Genomic DNA, 21,244 nt, shown 5'->3' with positions numbered 1-21,244 from the left:
GATTCTCTTGCTAAAGTTATTTAAAATAATGCAAATGTTCTGTTTACTTCTTGCTGTAGGGGATAAGCTAGAGACTTACCATAAACTCTCTCTTTAATCAAGGGAAACAACCTGTTCATACAATATAAATTGTTGAGTTAACCCCGTTTGTTAATCTTAGTCATATCCGTGTTATTTCAGTACAATGGAAAAGTTATATACGGTATAACTAATACATGATACAGTGTGCATCTAATAGTACTCAATATGATTTGTCCCCCAAGAAAGGGTTAAATCGCAATAAGAAACATTTTAATTCTGGTAAATAGTACTTATAACTGTAGAACTAACCGAGTATAATCATTTCCTACTGTCATTTATATACTGCAGACTAAAGCATCTAATAGTTTAGTCTAACACATTTCTATTTTGGTTACACATGGTAATTTTCAGCTGGAACTACAATTAAAATCCCCCACAAGTGTCTTGTTTTAAGTTGTGATGCCAACTGTGTCGAAACCCGGGATCTTACGGAGTCAAATGTTCGATTCGAGGACTATAAACTGTTTGTCCAGAGGGTCTATGCATTTTTGCATTGGTTCTGCATAATCATAAATGCTCAGGACGATCGGCACCATTGACTAAATTAATTTAATAGGATTAATTTTAAAGCCATTTCCGGCTTTATTTCAATTTTCTTTGATACTAAGTGATGCAGTAATTAATGTAAGTGATACTACACCTCTTTGGTTAACAGAAAACTCAGCATACATCTTAAATGAACACACAAAATAAGTTTACTTTAATGAATTTATCCTTTCATACAAAACACACATTTATAACTATAAAATTTAAATACATTTATCAATAAATGTGCATTACTCAATATGCTACTTGAATTATATACACAAACTATGGAATTTCATTCAATCTTATTCGAAGATTCCGCAATCTGCTTTTGACTCTGTCCCGAATAAAATTCACATACTATCTAATATTTGTTAAAATAAAACTCTTAAAATTCTCAAGCTAAAATACACAGTTGCTTAAAGCTATATAAACAAACGATAAGTGCATTACTTAAAAATACAAAACATGACACATATTGAGCTATACCTGTCATTGAGACATCACGAGAACTCTTTGCTCTTACTTTAGTATTATATGTTACAAATATTTATAAAACTGAATGAGCCTTCCGTATTCCAAAGCAAACAGATTATCCTCAAAATCTTAACGAAATAATGATTGCAAGTAAAACTCAAGAAAATCGGCCATTAAGTTATATCAAAGAGAGCCGCCGACTGTTTCAAAGACAACAGACATATAACTATTAAAATGAAAGGCACTAAAATTTTGTTCGCCAATTTTTGGAATTTGAGATCTTGGCTCAAGGCCTAGTATAACATTCATAAGAGGAGTTAAATCCTAAGTGTAAAGTAACAGAGCCATCTTAACATTCTCACAAATATGCAAAACTTTTCTCATGAAAAGAATTTCATCAAAAAAAAAAAAAGAGATACACAAACATAAACTAGAGGAAACACAACATATTATCAGTACATTTCAAATTAAAAAAGGTGTCTTTTTTTCAAGCATTTAAATCAAGTGTCAAAGAAATGACACAGAAATGATACAATTTCAATCTTATGCATTGAATGATATGAGAAAAGGTTTCTATATGAAAACGAGCTTCTATAAATTTCACTTTCAATCATACCATAAATGAAGCTCATATTCGGATTAGTGTCATTCAAACATAAATAAATTTGTTTCTTTTGATTAACTTCGGACAAGAATAACTAACATCTGTTTTAAGTCGTGACACCGTTAAAAGATAAATAAATAAATAAGTTTTTCCAATGATAAAAGGTTAATTTGATTTTAAGTCGCAAAAAGCGATTAGATGACGTGAACGTAATTCAAAATAAAAACCTTCACGTGAATGCATCGAACCTTGAATGTCCAGTATGTCCAGTATATTTTGGCGGACTCTCCAATACAAAAACATCCAGATGATGTTTGAAAGTGCTTCAATGAAGTTTTTGAGAAACGTCTATTTTGAGAAGAATAAAAGTAAATATTGATTTTAATGAATTTCAGCATGAGCTATACGCACCAAAGTAAGGACGGTCATGCGTCAAGCTTCACAAAAGAAACCACCATACCCACTGTAAAGACATACCATAATGATTTACAGTAAACATCCTGGCATCTGGTTTCAAGGAATTTTACCGTAAAACTTACAGGACAGACCGTTTCCTTTTTTACAGGCCTAACTGTTATTTAACGGTTAAGGTACTGGGAACCAGCTGCCAGGAATTTTACCGTAGAAACATTGTTATAGAATTTGTAATGTACACATTTTCTGTTTAATGAAACCAGTCGCGTATTTGAACACCTATATCAGCTGCGTCTTGCGAACATGAAAATGTTTGGACAGCTGCTATTAAAAAGCATCTCTAAACAAGAAAAATTTGATACAAGAAATATTCTACACGTTGGTCTCAGGCGGCGGCTATTTTATTCCAGCAATTACCGCGGGTTCACGGTCTAAATTCCGTAATCATCTGTACGGGCAAAATACCGTAACTATTCAACGGTACATACCGTAAACATTACAGTATATTTTTACAGTGTGGATCAGACCTAATGAATAAATAAGTAAATATAAAAATAGTAGAAATAAATTACAAGAATGAAATAAATTCAATATATGGATGATGCGTTTCTGAATTCCTTAAATGTATACAACTTTACACATTTCTTCGATACCGTTTCGTTTCTTTGTGGTTGTTTCAACGACCAGATTTATCTGCTGTAACATTTATGAATTCATATTGTCATTCAGATAATGATATAGAAATTTGCTTGTTTTGCTTGTTCTCGGAAAAGAATGTCGAATATCTCTTTATAGCGTTACACTGTTAAAAGATAAATAAGTTAATCAGTATTTTTTTTTCTTATTATAAATGGTTTTAAGTTGATTTTATGTTGCAAAACATCAACGCAGATAACGTGGACGTAATTCAAAATAAAAAAGTTCACATGGTTGCATCGAACCTGGAAAGTCCAGTATATCCAGTATAATTTCATGGACTCTCCAATACAAAACTTACCTGATGGTTTTGAAATCGTGGCATATAGCGTTTCAATAAAACATGTTGACAAATGCCTATTTTGAAAGGATTAAAGGAAATACTGAATTTTATGAATTTCAGCATGAGCTACACGTACCAAAGTGACAACGGTCACACATCAAGTGTCACAAAGAAATCACCATATTGGATCAGACTAAATAAATCATCATGTATTGAGCGAATATCAAAATATTTAAATGTAGTTGCAAGAATGTTTATCACTTTACACTCTTCGTCGATACTATTTCGTTTCTTTGTGGTTGTTTTAACGACCAGATTCACCTGCTGTAACAATTAAGAATTCATTTGACAGAACGTCCATCAAAACACGCTCAAAATCTTGATACGAACTATAGTCTCTGGACAGTTCGAGCACGTGACTTGTGCTATGTGCTACAGGAAGCTTTGACCTGCCTCCAGATGTGTTGAAAGTAATGTTGATTTTCTGAGGCATACAAGGAGAACCTGTGAGCCAGATCAGAAATTGTCGTAGTTGTTTCTTGCTCATATCACTGATAATGTTGCTGAGATAATTGATGATGATTTTCTCTTCTGCACTAAAGCCAGCTTTGTCAAACATATCTTCAATCATTTGAACAACTCTTTCAGTTGTGGGTTTTGTCATTTCATACTCTGACCTCAAACCGTCAGTGTCAAGAACATCAAAGAAGTGCTTTAAAGCAAAATCAGAAATTCCTCGCCTCATCAATGCAACATAAACATGTGAAGAGTCGATGATTTCTGCATAAGCAATGTTTAAAAGGTCTTCTCTAAATGACTTTGGTGTTGGATGCATTGAAATCTTGTTCACGCTGAAAAATCTGGTCAGACGCTTCTTTCTACTTTCAGACCAATCAGACTTCGCTAAACTCTGTGACAAAAGAATACTTTCTCTTTCCGGTGCATACAGTAGATAATCATCAAGCACTAAATCAGCATCAACATCTTTGTCGGGATGAGCTATAGCTAGAACAAGACTACGACATATCTGGGTAGGGAATTGACCAAGTATGCACAGCATATGCTCTAGAATTTTACCAAGAACCGGAAATACACGTCTGGCTTCTGCTCTTTTCGCAACGGGTACTAGCGGGATAGTAGCATTTTCTCCTCGAAACCATACACTGCATGTCTTTTCCCAGAACAACCCAAACATTTCTCTTGTCATATCCTTGTCATCTTCGTCAGCAAAACACACCTTCAATGGTCTTGATGCATCTATGTCTCCGTAAGCTGTGATAACATCAGCAGTAATATAATTTCGTCTAACTGATATTTCTTGTGGCTTCCCCTGCAATCTCTGTGACAAAGATTTCAGTCCTGCGTGATAGAAGATTGAGTACCTCAATACAGATAAAAACTGTTCCATCATCAACATACATTGTATATGTTTGAATACCACTTAAGGGCGGATTCATGTATTAATAATTCTAAATACTTTATTTCGTCAAATTCTGATCATTTTACAACAATGAATGAAAGAATCTGAATTGGACTATTTGCCAAATATATCCGCGACTACAGTCAGATAATGATTTTATGGCACAATGATTTGCGTGTTTGAGAGAAAGATTGGGAGTGGGTTTCTGTACAAGGATTTAATGGTTACAAGTTAACAGATGGCAAATAATTATTTTCTTTATAATTTTCGAGTAAGTTTTTGAGTAGAAAAAAAAAGAATTCATTTGGTATTTTATACATTTTACCTGTCTGCATATTCGATGATCTGGCTATTGTTTCGTCTTCTATAAAGTCGCTCGAAACTGACATCTCGGATATACTTTGCACAAAATCACTTGCGACTGCTTGGTCATCTATTTTACAATCACTTGCTTTTGACTGATTATCTTCTATCATCACTATGGTGTCTCTTCCGTTTGGAACACGATCTATCGTAAATGGAGGGACATGTCCCAGCATTACGGAACCCCCGACTGTAGCAATTTCAGGTTGCATCGGAATGAAAATGTCAAAGTTATTAAATTCTTTCATCACAGCTTCTTGGACCGTTTTAAAACTAGCAGATCCTCCAACAAGCAATAAACAAATGTTTTTGTCACATGAGTATTTCTCAAACACATCGTTTAGTTGCTTGACTAACGTCAGACAATATTCTGCTACAAGTCCTTTCCAAAAAGCTGCAGACAATCTCAGCTTATCGGCACAAACACTAATCTCACCAGCATAAGGAGACATACCAAGGGCAGTCTTAAAATTATCTTCTGATTCGATGTCAAACACAATTAATTCAAGTACCTTCACACTGATGACCCTGTTAGAATGTGTATCTTCGTTTTTCAGTGTTTCATTGAATACTTTGTGCAAAAACCTATAATCATCATGTTTTTCAGTGCTGAACCTGTGATATGCTTTATTTCCAACGAGGTCTGTCAAAACATTGTCAAGTGCTTCGTGTAAGCTGTTACTACCACTCCCAACAACACAAACTTTATGCTGCTCTGTAACATTTCGTCTGAGGCCTGTCTTAATAACTGTGACATCTAGCGTTTCTCCTATAATGAAGAATAAACCGAAGGTAACTTGAGCGTAAATGATCAATATATGTCAGCAGTCACAACTATTAAGAATTACTTATATCTAAACGACTGCCTATCTAATTACATATAACACATCGTGTCAGTGATATCGAAATTATATTCTCTATCAGAACTTTGTGTCGGGCCCTCTTGAGGTTTGATAATTATATAATAATTATTGAAATATGTAATAACTAAATGCCAACGAGCAACGATCAATAAAATGTGACTAAATTAAGTGATGCCGGATAGGTTCTTGTCTTATGTTAGTGTCATTTTCATGAAAGCATAGACTGAGAAAGTTTGCGTCTTGATCTGTAGTGTTTCCTAGTTTATGCAATTGAAACATTACAAGCTGATAACTAGTTAGCAAACTATTCATTTGAGTAGGAGCACATTCTTTTGAAAACTCCTATAAATGTAAATTTCCGGTTATGGGGTTAAATAAGTACTCATCGAAACTGTCCAATATTATTTTATGTTAATCACTTTGTTGATTGGGACCAACCATTCCTGTTCAAAATGTCATTGTTTTATAGCATACTCTAAACAAAATAAATTGATGGAATACCTCCAATATCTACTACAATATACTGTCTTCCATCTTGAAAAATATCCGCTTCTGAGCTAGTTAATCCACTTGGGTGATAAATAGTACAGTACTCGTGCTGACGCTTGTGAGTGTGTTTGCAATATTCCAAAGCAGACACTGGTTCAGTGGAAATATTGAGGTTATTCTTGGCAATTCCAGACTGTACGAAATATAAAAAGCATAATAGTTTAAACTGAGCATTTTGTACTTTTTCTAATTCATATTTTCTTATGTCTAGTAAACCTGGATGAGTTTTCTTCCTGGATATTACATCACATTTAAATTTACGCCATATGGTGACTGTTCAACATAAATATGAAGCGAGACCCTACATGCATTATTTAATGCATGATTCAATAAATACAGACTGGTGTCGTTAAATATAGCAATACATTTCATATATATGTGAAAGAGCATGAGATTTTGGGTCCAAATGCGATTCTGGTCAAAAATTAGGTTTTGGGCTAACCTGACAGATTGACATGTTCTGGGTAAAAATCTGCAATTCGACAATAAAAATCAGCCGTTGTCATGGAGAAATTACCACTTTTCGGACACCATGTTTTTTGTCTTAACTGTATCAAAATTGAGGCAGTATATCTGAATAATGACTCCATCTTAAATAATATCAAGATTAAATACATGATAGAATAACAAACGCAACATGCAATTAATGAAATGTATTTCTTTCTGTGGCTTTCTTTCAGTTTAGTATCAAAATGTTTTGTACTAAAAATCGTTTCCATAGCAACACTGTTGTTTAACCTCTTTTTTAATAGTCCCTTGATAAATCTAGTTATAATTTACATCTAGAAAGAGAAATAAATACACAATTAACTTTTTTCTAGCTAGTGTGCGGCATTGTTTACAGACAACTGTTTTTATTTCCGAAGTTTTATGACATTTTTTGAACAAAAATACAGACTTTATTTGATATCAAATTAAACAACATCCTCAAAACTAGGACATTAATCTTATTGTTAAAGACACCTTATCTATTAAACAGTAAGAAAGAAAATCAGGCGAGCAGATATAATTATCAACTGTGAGTTTGCTAACATTTCAAAAGACTTATAAGAGTTATACTTGTCAGTGAATCATTACCAAGGCAACAATGTGTAATTTTCTTACAAAATCAAAAAAGTAACATTTTTGTCAATTTTTTGTAATAATTTGAATATTTGAAATGTTTTTCCGTATATTTACATCAAAAGCTGTCTGTTTTCTTACATTTGTATTTAAAAGTAAGAGACATCATTCAATGCAAATTAATGTGATATTGCTAAGTAAAAATATCTTTTTACACAATAATAAACATGGATTTACATGATTAATTCTTAAAATAAAATACATGTACATTAAATTTAGACAGTAACAAATATTTTCTGCAATATTGGTAGTTTTCTGTCATGGCCATTTCTGGAAAAATCCTTCCTACATTGGCAAGGCAATTTTGATTGTAAAAGATGTTTCCTCCAAAGATTATGCGTTAATGTCACACATATTGTAGTTTTGAAACAACTAGGATTCATCCTACAGACATATCTTAGTATTTTATGCATGCAGTTTTGGAAAGTTTATAAAGTAAAATTCTGTATTGTTAGAACAACTAAGATTGTGCTTCTCAGGCCACAAGCCATTTCATAGTTGTCATGGCAACAAAACATACTTTTACCAAATATTTCTCACACTTGACTAAGTTTTACTTTTTCTTGAAACACATTTGTAGTTGAAATTAGAATATTTAACTTTTTCAGGTCATGAGGGCAGGAAACATGACCTTATATGTGCAATTAGAGCTATTTGCTCGTATCAGTATTTGTGACATGCACTCTATTCCATAGGCATAATTTCAGCTGGATGATCAGTAGAACATATTAATTCCTTCTGTGTCATTCCCATTCACATATTCATTAAGTACTTTTCTTGAATTTCTTTTATCACTGCAAAACAAAATTTCAGTAACATCAGAACTTCATTTTAAGGTAAGTATAAGGTTACAAAATATAAGACTGTAAAGCATCTTTTTAAGTATTTTAAAGAGAGTCTTTTTGTTAAAAGCAGAATGAAAGCAGAATTGGTAAGTATAAACTCATCCAAGAATGTTACAGTTTTCAAGTAGAAAAATGAGGATTTTCAAGAATACATAAGCTAGCTAAGATTCTGACATACTACACACACAACTCAGGCAATCAAACTTAATGTAAACATAAATACTGTAAAAAAAATCCAATCCAAAATACATACATGATATATCTAATAATTATATATCAGTACTTATTCACTTCTTAATATACTATACATATTTGTTGATTATAATTAAACTCATTTCTCTTAAAATGGTATGAAAAAATTAGATCATTTATGTTTATGTTATTTTAATATGTCTTTATCTTTCTTAGAATAGCAGTACAGTAACTGTAGAAATGTATGAAGAAAATTACAAAACCCCAAAACATCCAGCTTGTGGTGTAGACCTTCCTGGAAAACCCTTAACTGTTTAAGGTCATTGCATCAAGAACAAAAGTTCCTCAGTGATTGATCTGTAAAAAAAAAGAAAAAAAATACTTGAAAAGGCTGAAATGTAAGACAAAAATGGCCTGGGCAGTTAGCTCAGTACATAGATCACAAAGACTTTTATCAAAAGAGTAATAGGTTTGAATCCCTGCAAGACTTTCAAAAGTTTATTCATTTTACAAAGTGGTTGTCAGTAGCTTGCCAAAAACAGTACAAAATGAGGAATCCAGAAATCATGGTAAAGTGAACTGTATGCAAATTTAACATGAAAAGCTTTAATAAAACTGTCTCATACCATGTAAAAACAATATTTATGCCATGTAGAAGTTTAATGTATAGATTGATTTGACATTATAAGTAAGAAATAAGTGACTGAAGCGGAAAACAGATGTGTTGCAACTGTTCCTGTCAGATCAGTCACTTTATGGTTATATAAAATGATCAGGGCTTTAAATTATGTAACTAAACAAGTTGTGACTGCATGCTGTGTTTTTGTCCGCATACCGATTCTACTGACGTAGGGATAATACACGTTTTTTCTGTATTAACATCTGCAGAACCCCGCGGGATTGTTTGTGACCAAGACCGAAACAAACGTGTATTATCGCTATTCTTGCATAAAAAACATTACACGACGATTAAATGCATTGTTTTCATATGCGATGTCTTTACAATTCCTGTACATGTTTTAGTTACCATTCGGTTGTTCTTGGAAACGATAAACATGTTTTAAATATCCATAACCGGGGCACACAAATCAACAACACTAACAAAAGCGTAACTTGAAGGTTTTTGAGCATCTTATTTTTATATCTAGTTATTACAAACGTTACATGACCCATAATTTTGCATATTACTTTAAAGTTTGATTAACAGGAACACAATTTTAAGAATAATAACTTTACATTCGAATTATTTTGAGTACGAACATATTTAGAGTACGGAGTGACTTGCTTTCGAGGTTTATCATGTTTATGAATTCTGCGAAAACTCAGGTAAAAACATGCCGACTGATATTAACAAAAATCATTAATATAGTACCTAAAAACGAGCAAAAGCACAAGTTACACGCGATACCTATTTATTCACAGTTATTTACAATAACTGAACAGACGCTTTGTATAGGGAGTAAACTCTAAGAGAAGCTAGAGCGTACATTGATGGGGGCAGTACGTTTGGGGTTGGAAACTGATACAGCTAAACATACTATGGATTACGTTGTATCTATAATGCTACAAGAAGAGGTTATTATGAAAGAAGCAAGACGCAGATGCCAAATATCAGTCTGCGCAGAAATAAATACATACGTCCCTGGCAAAGCATTTGGAAAAAAGAAATCATGTATTAACAGCACGTGAATTGCCTTGTTTTCACACGATTTTTCTCCCGTTTATACATGGGCGGATCCAGTGAAAAAAAGTAGTTTTTTTATGCAAGAATAAGAGTTAAAACTGTTTACTTAATGACAGATTTAATTAATAATATAGTCTACAACATAGTGACACAAATATGAATTGTGCTACCTCCAAACTGTCATTACTGTCAAAAACGTTCAATATACCACAGGAGCCTGAAATTCTATCCAAAAGCCACGAAAAGTCTGTATATGTAAAAAGACCCCCTTCTATATAATAAAAACACCAGGAATGAAACACATTCACACCCCACCCACCACGAGAAAACAAGAAAATTTCAAAGTAAGCAGTGCGAGTGTTCTCGGGTGGCGTTATTATCTAAAGGCAACTAAAATATATATGCGGGACTGTGCTTCCTGGTCTCTGCACCGTATTAACTAACATGAAATCAACGATTTCAACACCATTTCGTTCATCGTCCAAACCATTGCGTGACGTCACACCTTAATGTATATTTCTGCGCCGGAGAGAATACAAAATCTTACACGACCAGGGAATGTAGAGCAAAATCTATCTCTGGTTATTCTGCAATAAAAAACTCGCGTGCAATGACGTCATCCGATCCAGGTGCGTAGCACGGTCGTAAAAAGTAGTTACCATTTTTTCTAACACTGTTGATACTAGTATGTCGTGTTAGAATCGAAATAATAAGTTCCAAAGTGTGAATTATCGTAGAATAACCCGAGTTTTGAGTTCTTATGCGTAAGAATATATCATGAAGGCGTGATATATTGTTTCACATAATAACAAAGACACTCGGGTTATTCTACGATAAACCACGTTTGGGAACTTATTATTTCTTAAATAATTTCAAGAACCAGGTAAAAAATATCTGTATATGTCATGTTTTATTAATATTTCTTTCAATAAATATTTCATCTTTGAATTTCTTTAACCATTAAGTAATAAAAGAATTAGGCAAATCATGTTGGAAAAACCCATTATGGGAACTAACTCTAGCATTGACAAAAGAGGGGAAGTAACACAACCATTGACGGAAGCAGCGCATAATAGAAAGAAAGAATATCATGGCTGCTCAGCTACGCTTGGTGATACGGAATGCTGTTCTGTTCTGTTCTAAATTGTGTGCGGATCGGACCGGATACTGGCATTTACACAAAAGCATTATTAAGGACGCTCGCTACAGTTTCGTAATTTTTTTCTCAATAATAGATTTTGATGAAATGTTTTGTATTAAAAGATCATGTTAATATGATGTATTGAAAATGAAATAAAAAACCTAGGTCACCAGCTTTGTTTCAATTTAATTTGCCCCTAGATATGGTGCTATTTTTAATATTTTTCAAAATTTCTATAATCCTAAAATATATTGCAGTAAAGTACAATAATCAGCATCAATTTGATATCTAAGCATTTTTATAACGGAAACAATATATCTATTTGAAACATGCTCAGAGAAATCAAAAGAAAATGATTTTGTAAAGAAAGGAATACTTGTTCAGTAGACCCAAGGGCTATTTTTGCATATTTTTGTCAATTTTAAGTTGGTACTTCTGCTATTTTATCGAGTTTCACATAACAGAATTTAATTAAACTCTGCACATACCTTTGGTTATGTCTACCTAATCTAAAACAAAAAGAAAATTGATAGGTCACCATATTAGATTTCGCTTAAATCAAATTACAGCGAGGTGGGGTGTAGCCTGAGGTTGGTACAAAATACTCTTTCAGTGTTTGAGCAAATGACTTAGAGATATATCAAATTATCAAACGGCAGATTTCTTAATAAGCGGATTTAAAGGTGTTTCTGAAGCATAGAACAATGAAAATTTCCGCCTTTCTCCGAACAAAACCTATAGTTTACGAATACGGATGTACGGTATGGGTACGGTACGGGATTAGAAACAGCTGTGACTCAATGCAGAGTTGGAGCGCCTGTATAAATTACAGACTCCAGTATATGTCGGATTGAAGCAATTTGAACTAAAAGTACTTTAAATGTATATATTTTGTAACCATGGTGATACTTACTCTAACCTTTAGTCAGTACATTATACATATTATACATTAAATGCATGAGAACATACAATAATTTGCGAATTTTTGCCGTACGCGACATTAGATAATCACTTCCGGGCATGCGCAGAAGACCGCTCCAGCTCTGCAATGAGCTGCATCGATTAGAAACACAAACAATTTGGCACGGTGTTGGGGTAAATATCGAACCGTCCGGAAAAACTGTAGCGAGCGCCTTTAACTCCGGTGCAAAAGTATACATGAAGGTGTGACGTCACGCAATGGTTCGGACGATGAACGAAATGTTGTTGAAATCGTTGATTTCGTGTTATTTAATACGGTGAAGCGACCAGTAAGCACAGTCCCGCATATATTTTAGTTGCTTTTAGATAAATACGCCACCCGAGAGCACTCGCACTCCTTTCTTTGACATTTTCTTGTTTTCTCTTTGTGGGTGGGGTATGAATGTGTTTCATTCCTGGTTTTTTTTAATTATATAGAAGGGGGGTCTTTTTTCATATACAGACTTTTTGTGGCATTTTGATAGAATTTCAGGTTCCTGTGAATATACGGGCTATTTTGGAAAAGATATCGAGCACAACAGTTGGTATGAACTCAAATAATATTTTTAAACCCTACATATCGCTTAAATACTTACTTACCTGAAAATTCGCAAACTGTCTTTCTTCATACCATTGAAAGAAGTCATCAAATATCTGTTTTTGATAGTTTTATTTTCTCCACGACGTTCGATGTTAACAAATGATGGGTTGCTTCAAAGGGCGATAAATTGTTAATAATTTGATCAAAGAAACGAAGTGCAAAACACGGAAATGTTTAAATATACTCAGCGTCACTGAAAAGTTACCAATCTATTGACCCTTATATTTTGAAAATCGCACTAAATTGTGTTAAAAGCACAACGCGACGATGGTTTTGACCCAACTGAGTATTCACTGGTGTAAAGATTTGAGTCACGGCCTGCACGACTTTTCCGAGCAAAGTCGACATATATGCAATTTTTATCGCAAATCATTCATCTCACTTGAGAAAATAGTGGACAGACTGAGAGAAAAACGTTCAAAACCAGAATACCTTTGCTAAGAATGTCACATTTAAGGGAAACTCAACGTCATCAGGCCATTGGCATGGTTGACGCCGGACTTAAAGTTCGTGAACTTGGACGTCGTATGGGCTGTTCTCACCTTACAAATCATGAAACTGGTAAGGAGACATAATCAGACAGGGTCTGTGAGTTATATACCGCGCACAGGCCATAAAAAGGTGACGTCAATAATGTATATAAAATAATGAGGTATATAAAAGTAGTAACTTTTCATTGACGCCCAGTATACATACAAGTTTGATAAAAACTGTTTGTCACTTTATTTATTTCTTGTGGCAAGGTAGAGTAGTATTGAAAACAAAAATGCATTAATTGCCGTGAACACGTGGTAAAGTCCACCAATTTTGACGTGACTTTAATCGAGTTTTTCTCAATGACGTTACGCCGAATTTGGACCTAAATTGCCATGGTGCGTCACATATTATGTTTTTGTTTGGGCTGTTTACTTTACCGTTCAACGATATTCATACTAGTAGATTTAATTTCGAATTTACCTGTATTGCTGCTGTTTCTATCAAAGTGACTGCCCGGTCCGTAAACACAGCTGGGACGGTAATAACCCAGTAGATCTCTTCAGGCATCATTGGTGTGCGTAGCCTTTCTAGCTCAGCGTGTAAATGGTCTTTAACGCGGTTTATAATTGCTTGAAACACTTCGACTGCAGGTATCTGTTTTCCTAATTCATCTTTAATTTGTACATTATTTATGTCTTTGTCTGCCTGAAAATCAATTTTGGTTATTATATAATGCACTCTTATAATAGAGTGGGGCCAATCTATATTGCAACAATTTTGTTAGATATTCATCATGGACTGATTACAAACAGGCTCGGGTTTAGTTTTGTTTCAGGCACTTGAAATATTACTTTGTGTTTGGTTGCTGGATGTGTACTGTTTGCACATAAAACTATTAAATATGTAACTAAACGTTAATAAAAAGCCATCAAGTTGTTAAGACTTTCGAACCTACTAGTTTTCTATAAAGAGGTAGCTTTATTTCTTTGAAGAGATGACCCTGGCGATGTTCCATATACTTGTCAAGTGCATCATATCCAAAACTGTCAAACATTTTGTTGTCATCCTTTAATACCATAGTTGGATTACTTGTTGATTCTGTTGAACAAAGATGGGTCAACACCGTTATGTCTGTAGGATCCTTGTGATAGTCGTATTTAGACGAGACAGCACATCTGGTGTAAGTATTGCCAATATCAATGCTTGCAACAAGGATACTACCACGGGATTGTCCTTTATAGCGGGTATGCTTTTCAGTGGTTACGTCTGGCTTCATAGTCGTCATTCTAGACTATAAATAAATATAATAAAGTACAATGAGATTTTTGCAACGTTACTGATATCAAATTCTGCGACAGCCAAAGATGGTAACACAATCAATTTCCCATTATGTTTTGGAGGTGTAATGTGTATAGAATTATATTTATACTCACCGTCAAAGTTTCTTTTCTTTCAGCTTGTATGAATCTACAATCCAGTTTTGTTCCCATGACTGCGTCTGGAGATATATCCTTCCACTTCATAGGCAGCATAAGAAATATAAAATTAATTTTCCAACATACAATATACTTGAAAAAGCCATAAACATATTCACAACATAGATTATGAGAAACTGATTCCTCCGACATGCGCTTATATATATGTCGTGTGTTCTCTTTCTCTAGGGATGGTGCTTGTTGGCCTGTAAAGGCACAAAAACAAAACCTTGATAAATAAATTATCGAGATAGGAAAAACTTCAGGCGCAAGCCCTCAAGAATATATTTCCAAGTGCGCATGCGTGTAGTTACATCCGGGAAAAATTAAAAAAGATAAGGCCCGGCATGCAAATCTTGTTAACGCCTTTAATAAACTTTTAAGTGTTAGAAAATGTTAGATGGATGAATGAAATGAAAATGATATATGAATTCATATAGGATCGGGCTGTTTGGAAATGATTATATATATCTTTATTTACGTCTCATTCTTGCAAACATACATTTCATACAATTACATTATAATAAAAACATAGAATCATATGCAAGACCATTCTATTATAGAATTATAAGAGACTAAATTAGATACTACATATGTCACAAAATTCTATCATATTACTATTATTGTATTAAGAAAGATTTAAAAAAAAAACACATTATGATGTGTAAAAACCGAGAAGCTGGCATTAATCTGGGCTTTTAATGGCCTAAAACTGTCATAAAACTGGACAATTACATTAAAAAACTGAAAGGCCAAAACACCACTAAGTGTTTCTAATAAAAAATGGTTTAAAAGAACAAATATTATAACAGATCAGATCTGTTATAAACTGATTAATACCAACCTCTCTTTAAAACATAATTGTAATGATACAAAATAATAACACATAAAGACATTTCATACAATATATACACGGAACGAGGTCAATACAACATACAGACAAAGATGTTCAGTTTGCAGTAGTAAAAGCAGTCATTTGCTTTATTGTCTGATTACCCTTGATTATGATTTTACAGGCGTAGAAATCACGAATAACCAGGGCGTTAGTCAGACGCTAAAACACGAGAAGGTCTTGTTTTTTTTATTCTAGCATGCTCAATGAAATATTGTGATAAAAATATTCTAAACTTAATACATCCGAAGGGCATTGTGCAGTATTCTAACGTCAAAATCAAAGTCATGATATTCTCACTGCTCCGAACGTCGACTGTTAATTATTGCAGAATTCATCATGCTTGACTTCCTTCGTTGTTTAAATAATAGACGAATCAGGTTATTGATTAATAAAGCTTACCCCATGCACGCCGATGTATAATTTTTGAAACCCAAAAAAGTAAATCTTTAAATATAAGAAGAAAAGTTGGAGGACAACAAAGCTCGACTATTCAAAAGCTTATCACTACAAGAAGTTAAAATACTGAAAATATGCCCCGACATAAAAAATTACAAAAGCGGTCAGAATTTTGAGTCATAGAACTTTTCCCTACTATGATGCTTAATGAGATAACAGATTACAAAAAACTTTGCTGGTTGTAAAAATCACAGAGACATAAAAGAGTGAAAGCTGTGTGACCTATGCATTGCATGTCATATCATCAAAGTTAACAAATGCGAGATGTTTGATTCATTCCCACAAGCGGTTAATGAGATACCAGCTTACATACAAACATTAACCAAGAATTGCTCTCTTGTGAAAGGGACATAGATTTGTAAATTGCAATACAGAGTTACATAAACTGCGCATTGCATACAGGATCATCACAGTAAGCAAGCATGTGAAGCTTTAATCAAGTCCTATTAAAACTGTCTTCTCTAATGATACTTAATGAGATAACAGACCACTTAAGATATTATTGTCCAGAAAAGGGCATAACTGTGCGTGTAAGGCTTCAATCCATTCCTGTTAGTTGATACTGAGAAACTTACCAAAAATCGGGCCGCCGACGCCGACGAACGGGTGAGCGCAATATCTCTACGTATTCCGTGAGTAGTCGGGGTATAATTATGTGAAAATAATGCAGTAGAAAGTTATGGAACCTGTTCAGTGCGTGTCAGATTATCACAGTGAGCAAGTGTGTGAAGTTTCAGTCCATTTCAATCAGTTGATACTGAGATACCAGCTTACATACAGAAATTGAACCAATGCGGGAAGGCCGACGAACGGGTGAGTGCAGTTGCTCCGCATATTCTTCTTTAAAATGAAACCAGGCAGAACCACAGATAAAACATAAAGGACATTACCTTGATGACTTTTAATGCTGAATGAAACATGAGACTCTGTCGAGCATTTCAACGAGTTTTAAATTAATAGATTCAGTGTGAAAAAAACACAAATGATTTTATAGTATTCTTTTTATTACATGTAAGCTTTATTTTTCTTCGTTTGCCTATTTTTTTCTGTATTGAAACGACGTCAAACATCTTAGTGATACTTTATTTTCTTACCATCTGGTCTATGCGATCCTCTAATTGTTCGCCGCGAGCAAACATTGATCGTACCATTATCTTGTGTCTGTATGTTTGATTTTCGTCGTACTTGAATGATTGAAGCGTGACTGCGAAAATATAATATACAAATAGGTCTGTAATAGAATTCCACATGTTCATTTTTACTCCCAGTAATAGAAACTGGCTTCAATATTAGGTTAACATAAGGAAAGCACAATCGAAACTAGGGAAGACAGATTTACTAAGAGGGCTTGCATCATCTCAATTTTATTTTTCAAATAGTAGGTGATTTGGTAATAATGACTGCAAGGTACACATATATTGTTACAGTGACAGTAATGCTGTTAGGTACATATATTTGTTGTAAGCCAGACGTTGTAATATCGTTTTATTTAATTAAAAAGACAAATTGCTTAATTGTTGCTTTTTTACCGCAATTGTATAAATCACATATTATTACAATATATACATATACCATTACAGCATAATGATTAGAAAATATTGCAAAATCTAATGATAACAAACACGCTTAGATGTGTTCAACAGCTTATTTGATTATTTGAGCCGCGCCACGTGAAAACCAACTTAGTGCATTTACGACCAGCATGGATCCAGACCAGCCTGCGCATCCGCGCAGCCTAGTCAGGATCCATGCTGTTCGCTTTCAAAGCCTATTGCAATTAGAGAAACCGTTAGCGAACAGCATGGATCCTGACCAGACTGCGCGGATGCATAGGCTGGTCTGGATCCATGCTGGTCGCAAACGCACTATGTTGGTTTTCTCATGGCGCGGCCCATTTCTTCTTTCACAACTCTCAGTCGCAGAAGCAAAGGAAAACGTACATATGCATTATAAAGTTGCTGTTACCTAATATTTCTGTAGACTGGTTTGGTGGAATTATCCCCTTGTTTGGCTTGAAGGTGTATACCGCCGGAACTTTTACCATTATTTTAAAACAAATACTCTCTTGTGAAGGATTTGTTAACTTGAGTTTTGTTGTTGCGTTCTCGTCAAATGTCACTGAAATTAACAACACACGAGTACATCTGCGTCAATATTTTGATAAAGCACCGAGTTATTCGAAATTAATTACACACCAAGACCATTTTCTACGAGTAATTTTATCAGAAAAAAAATTTAAACGTGAATTAGAACCAAATCAATATTTGAAATTCTGAGCAATTACTTCACAATATATACGCATAAATACAATTAACATTCACATTATGAATGGCAATTGCCACTAATTACCATAATATGCGTGCGTGCTTGCTTGTTTAACAAATGAATGTTGTGTATAACATTTAATTTAAACTATTGCTCTTCAACATTGCTGACTCGACTTTCCAGATTTTATTTGAATGTTAACATTAAACATTGGAAAGACAGTTTAATAAGTTTGCACAGGACGTATTGATTATTTACTAGTTGTTAATAGCGATCAAGATAAAAATAAACACAACAAATACGTAGAATCTATAATTACACTTCTGTTAAAGATTTCATTCGCGTATTTCTACCCTGCATATTTAAACAAGTTATTTGAACCTGAATATAATTATGTACATATACTATTTAATTCTACATGAATTGATATAGAAATTAAAAATATCATAATTACCTGGGAATACAAGTTCAGCTGCAGGCTCAATTTGTAAAACTTGTTTTAGCGCCGCCATTTTGTTTACTTCCGTGTTTAATTCACATTCGTATTTATCAGTCTGATCGTTAACCGAAAACAAACTACCTATTTATTAGCCTGATAATTAAAATGAAAACTCTGTTTCATTATGTCCATATAACAATTCATTTTAGATTTGAGTTAAAAAGACTTTAAATACATAACATAGCCATAATAAATACCCGATCGATAGTTATACTTTGCAGAAGGGGTACTTGTTTATGCTCTGTTGAACACACTCGTCATATTGACATACAATTGTCATTCGTACTTTTTACTTAAGGTACTTTCGTAAATTGAAATTAGAAGGTCATGTGAAAAATCAGAATCCTGGAAACAGCTTTCGAAATGCAAGGACACAAAAATATATGATAAAAATTGAAAAGATATATCTGTAGGTAAACTTGCGAGCATGAAAGCTACGCTGAACCCCATCTCCACAGTGCTTTGGAAGAAAATGAGTGAACATTTTTGGTGCAAAATTCTGGTATCGCATCCAACTTAAATTGCTATAAAATATTTTTTTCAAAGAAATGCCAAAATAGTGCACACGAGCGTTACTTTTTCAAGAAAATGTCGTTAAACATTCTAATGCGCAAAACACGTGCACAGTTTTTCTAAAATATTTCGCCGCCATGTTTATTTCAAGGAATTAAATATATTATTGTTCTTTTACCTCATATTTCCTTACTGAAATATATATGTCTCCTTATTCATGATAAGAAATATTCATTTAGTATAGTGTTGCACTGTCCTTAATCTGTTACCGATCCCTTACATTTAAAGAATAAACGCAATGTGTAATGATAGTTTTCGCTTTACACACCACTCTTGGACAATAAGCCGTTTCACTTAAAATTTGTAAGCATCCGCTGGCAAAATATTAATGAAAGATCGGAACTTTTTCTAAAATAAAGTTCAGTTTCAATCATTTTCAAAAACTGGAAATATCGCACATTGTATTGAATTTATAAATAAAACAAAAATCCCAAAAATAAACCATTTTAGAACTTTTCCGGGAACTATACGTTCCAGCCGAACAACGCATTTCAAGATGACACAAAACTGATTTCACTTTGTAAACAATGTCAAAGTTCACCCGATGGACATTGCTGAAAAGAGTAAAAGTGCTTACTTGTTTCAGTTTTACGTCTTGTAGAAAACAATCAACTTTCAACTTTAAATGCGTATAATTATGTTCTATAATTATTCCAGTATCAAAAACCGTCCGATCTTTTCCGTGAGAAATAAAACGAAGCAATTTTAACTATTTGTTTACACTTCAACCATGTGAAATTAGAGGCATATACTATCACGAGACTCCCGTGCATTTTGAACCTAGTGTTTACTTTAAAGTATGGTGTCTCAGTTGAGCCAGTTATTTGTTAATTTCAGAGAACATACATTAAAGAAGTGTTTATGAGATTATGCATGTGTACGAATATTTCAAAGTCTACTTAAGAAATAATAAGTTCCCAAACGTGGTTTATCGTAGAATAACCCGAGTTTTGAGTTCTTATGCTTAAGAATATATCGCAAAGTCCGTAGGCCTGAGTGATATATTGTTTCGTATAAGAACGAAAAACTCGGGTTATTCTACGATAAATCACACTTGGGAACTTATCATTTCGATTCTAACACCATTCTAGCATCAACAGTGTTAGAAAAATTGTAACTACTTTTTACGACCGTGCTACGCACCTGGATCGGATGACGTCATTGCACGCTAGTGGTTTATTGCAGAATAACTCGAGATAGATTTTGCTCTACATGTATGTAGGTTATTAGCTGGTCGTGTTAGAATTTATATTAACGACAATAGAAAACAAGTATGCACACGGCAAATAGCAAGTCTATTATTTTCGGGTGTATACTGAACACTGATCCCAATGTTCGTAATTTTCAGATGAAGAACTCGTTATCCTTGGTTTCGTACGTAGACAGTCTTAGTACTGGACCGCTGCTTCCGCTGTCAACACCGCAGTAATGTAAAGTTAGAGTCCATTTCTATGCCGGAATTGCATACTATTTGTATTCGCCATTATGCGACTACCATATTTTTTTCGCGCCATTTTTCTTTTTAGTGTCTGTATGCCTATAAATTCCAGTATAATAAACTAAACCTTTCTTATACTTTCACAATCCTTGAAACGAATTTTGGATCGTTGCCAAATCTTGCTCACATTAAGTCTGAGACTTGTCTTAGAATTTTAGGCTGTTTGGTACACCATACATAGAAAAATTATTGTCCGCACATTGCACTACTTTTATGTATGCTGAAAATAGCAACATGTACAAATGTATTTTCGTTTTAACATATGAATAGGTCAGATTTGAAAACA

At 33.8% G+C, this 21,244-nt stretch overlaps 1 protein-coding gene across 1 annotated transcript; it reads right to left on the bottom strand.

The window, feature by feature from the left end:
* Positions 1–775: 775 nt before the first annotated feature.
* Positions 776–19,105, bottom strand: LOC123531430 (uncharacterized). The gene is made up of 9 exons (XM_053517748.1): positions 18,843–19,105; positions 18,089–18,241; positions 17,218–17,327; positions 14,731–14,814; positions 14,253–14,588; positions 13,778–14,002; positions 6,228–6,408; positions 4,826–5,632; positions 776–4,439 (listed from the first exon to the last, which is right to left on the bottom strand). Exons 1-9 carry the CDS (start codon positions 18,898–18,900, stop codon positions 3,385–3,387), a joined length of 3,009 nt encoding a protein of 1,002 aa, XP_053373723.1. The 5' UTR covers positions 18,901–19,105; the 3' UTR covers positions 776–3,384.
* Positions 19,106–21,244: the final 2,139 nt, after the last annotated feature.

Source organism: Mercenaria mercenaria, chromosome 11 (assembly GCF_021730395.1).
Source record: "Mercenaria mercenaria strain notata chromosome 11, MADL_Memer_1, whole genome shotgun sequence".
NCBI classification, from domain to species: Eukaryota; Metazoa; Mollusca; class Bivalvia; order Venerida; family Veneridae; genus Mercenaria; species Mercenaria mercenaria.
Note: the sequence above shows the minus strand (reverse complement) of the source record. Positions and strands in the feature narration are given on the sequence as shown.

What these genes read in the sequence shown, in the direction of transcription:
- LOC123531430 (XM_053517748.1), bottom strand. Translation starts at nt 18,900, where the DNA reads ATGGCGGCGCTAAAACAAGTTTTACAAATTGAGCCTGCAGCTGAACTT. An exon ending in CCAGTCTACAGAAATATTAG is followed by an intron (nt 17,328 to 18,088) that starts GTAACAGCAACT and finishes ATATTTTCGCAG; the next exon opens with TCACGCTTCAATCATTCAAG. An exon ending in TAGAAACAGCAGCAATACAG is followed by an intron (nt 6,409 to 13,777) that starts GTAAATTCGAAA and finishes TATTTCGTACAG; the next exon opens with TCTGGAATTGCCAAGAATAA.